At 45.7% G+C, this 2,749-nt stretch overlaps 1 protein-coding gene across 1 annotated transcript in view; it reads left to right on the forward strand.

Annotated features, from left to right (window-relative positions):
* The window catches only part of LOC104540680 (chromosome unknown open reading frame, human C10orf71), a 4,660-nt gene extending 2,688 nt beyond the window's left edge, over positions 1 to 1,972 (forward strand). The window contains exon 2 of the mRNA XM_010184543.1: positions 1 to 1,972. This exon is cut by the window's left edge and continues 2,034 nt beyond it. Coding sequence (XP_010182845.1) covers positions 1 to 1,972 — 1,972 coding nt within the window.
* Positions 1,973 to 2,749: the final 777 nt, after the last annotated feature.

The following is a 2,749-nucleotide window of genomic DNA, read 5'->3' on the forward strand; positions in this document are numbered from 1 at the left end:
TGAACTGCAATATTATGCTTGTATCGGCTCTGGTACTGGTGCAGCAGAGAAGAGGGATGGGAATGTTACTGGGAATGAACAGAGGAGCTTGATGAAAGAGAAACTAGGGAGTGAGAAAAGGGAAGAGACCAGCAGCATGGATTCTGCTTCTGCTAGCATAAAGGACATGTCCATGCCCAGGTCCGAGGAGCCACAAACACCACCATCTTCAAGCTCAACCAAACCTTGTCTGTTTATGATTAAAGATAACAAATTCAGGTCACCTCCAGTAATAAGGGCTGTCAAGCTGCCACTGTTCAGGTCCTTTTCCCTGGATGATACAGTGAGCAGCAGTTATAAGGAAATGGAAAGTAGGTTTGTGCCCTCAGCAGAGCACAAGCAGTGCAGAAACATGTTACAGGCCCAGGAGGTAGGCTGGTTGGCATCAAGGTGCAAAGAGCAGCAGAACATGAGGGATGGAGCGACTGACAGAGTGAAAGAGGCCAGTGAGCCTGGATCTACTCCAGCAACACCGGATCCCAGTCTTCTGGAAGATACAGAGAGCTTTTCAGTAGGGAAGCTGACAGAAGAAGATGAAGAGATTTGTGCTTTCTTAAATAAAGTTGGGAAAATGAATGAGGAAAGTGTCTGCAGAAGGAAAGAGAAGCCCCAGACTAGGAAGACAAGACACAGCCTAACACAACCGAATTTAGGACTGGAAAATGACCAAGCACAAAACAACCCCGGCTGTCCCACAGAAAGAAAGATAAATTACTTTAAGAATCATCATTTATCAAATCGCAGAGGTGGCTCTTGTGAGAAAAAAATAATCACTAGGGAGACAATTTCCCCTGTGACTGGCTCCATATCAGAGGACCACACATATTCACCTGTATTCCATGAAGCTTTAGAGGACATCCTACATACAGAAGGTGCACCAGTTTTGTTACACAGTCTTACATGCTCTGCTGTTACAAGCCCCAGGTCAGGCAGCACGATGCACTCTCTTGCTGCCAGTTCATCATCGGACAAACCAACCATTTCTGGCCTTAGAGACACAGAGGATGTTGTAAACCCTGTCTTGCTGAACATGGCACTAAAACACCACGCAGAGCTGTCTGCAGAAGAGATACTCGATTCAGCACAGAGGAATCTGCTTTCTGATTCAGCAGGGGGAGCTGAGAGACTGGGACCCAGGGGTCTTGGGGACAGAGCAGCAGGCAAGCCTCCTGCTGTGCCACCGAAAACAGAAAAGGCTCTGCGGCGGGCCAAAAAGCTGGCAAGCAGGAGAAAGAAAATGCAAGAGCAGCAGAAAAACCATCAGACTGAGCATACAGATACTGTAGGGAGAAAGCTGTCTCATTCTGGACAGACACTAGCATCTCCTTCACCCTTGAGATATTCTCCTTTCCATCCTGCCCCTCACTCAACTTTTACTCCAACAGAAACTAGTACTGGAAGACCCAGTGGTGTCTCATCAGTAAGCCCTTCATCCTCTTCAACCCAGCGTAAACTCCTCCAAGACCCTGACTCTGGTCAATACTATGTAGTTGATTTACCAGCTGAAGTTAATGTAAAAACATTTTATGACCCAGAAACTGGCAAATATGTTCAAGTCTCAGTCCCTTCCTTGGAAGCGAACTTACACCAGCCACCCTCTTCAGAAATTATGCATTCTCCCTATGCCTCCTACCCTCGAGTGCTGCCTTTACCAGCTTCATCTGTAGCAGTGCTGAAGTCACCTTCTCAGCTCTCTGAACCTCCCTGGTCAATGCCAGCAGTACCAGGAGAACCAGCTGAATTACCTGAACATGGCCAGCAGGACTACAGATACAGTGAAGCTGTGGAAACTCAGCCCTACGTTGAACCAGCCCTCAGTCAAGACGCTGAAGAAGCTCAAGTTTGCTTAGGAAAGGACATGAGCCCAACCCCAAATACTGACATAGCCTCCCTCACTGATTTAGATGACTTCGCTGCAGAAGGAGTATCTTGAAAACTGAAGTAACAGAATATGCCAGCTAGTGTTTTTAAGAACTGTTTGGGAAGACACGCACACAAAAGCACATGCAGATTTGATGTTTGTACAACACTTTCTGTCTGAATCTCATTGTGGTTTGGGTGGGAAGCAAAACGAAAGCTGACCACATTGAAAGGTGTGAGGTGATCACGCTGCAGAAGTGTGAAACTGAGTAAGCACCAAATCATCAGTGAGATGATCATCAGAGATGAAGGGGCAATGCCAGCTAAACAAATAAATATGACAGTATGAAGCCACTGCTTGCTGCTGCTGCTGCTTTGCCATTACGGTGGCTGGGACTGCCAAAGCAAGTGTCCTCTTGCCCAAATGTGTTGCATGATATATGACACAAAGTAAAACCTATGAGACCATCCTGTCCATCCTATGACACCTAGGACAGATGCCACATCTACTGAACTTTCCTCACTCATTGCCTTTGAACTATGTTGACAGATAGAAAGCAAATGGCTACAAATATGCCATAACCCCAAGAGTCTCTTTTTTGCACACATTGATTGCTCAGATATTACTGACAAGAAGATTGTATGCCAGATGCACAATACAACAGCCATGTCAAAGAAACCTTTAAACAACCAGTATACAGTTACAGCTGCTCTCGACTTCTCATATACTTTTGCAGTGCCCACTAACATGCTGCTGAATTCTTTATACTTCTTTATGATCTCCAAAAAAGTTCCCCTAGAGGCAGGGGTTATTTATAATGCAGCTCAAAAGTTCAATTTACAGTGATAC

The sequence above is a fragment of the Mesitornis unicolor genome, unplaced genomic scaffold (assembly GCF_000695765.1).
Source record: "Mesitornis unicolor isolate BGI_N332 unplaced genomic scaffold, ASM69576v1 scaffold5295, whole genome shotgun sequence".
Taxonomy (NCBI): domain Eukaryota; kingdom Metazoa; phylum Chordata; class Aves; order Mesitornithiformes; family Mesitornithidae; genus Mesitornis; species Mesitornis unicolor.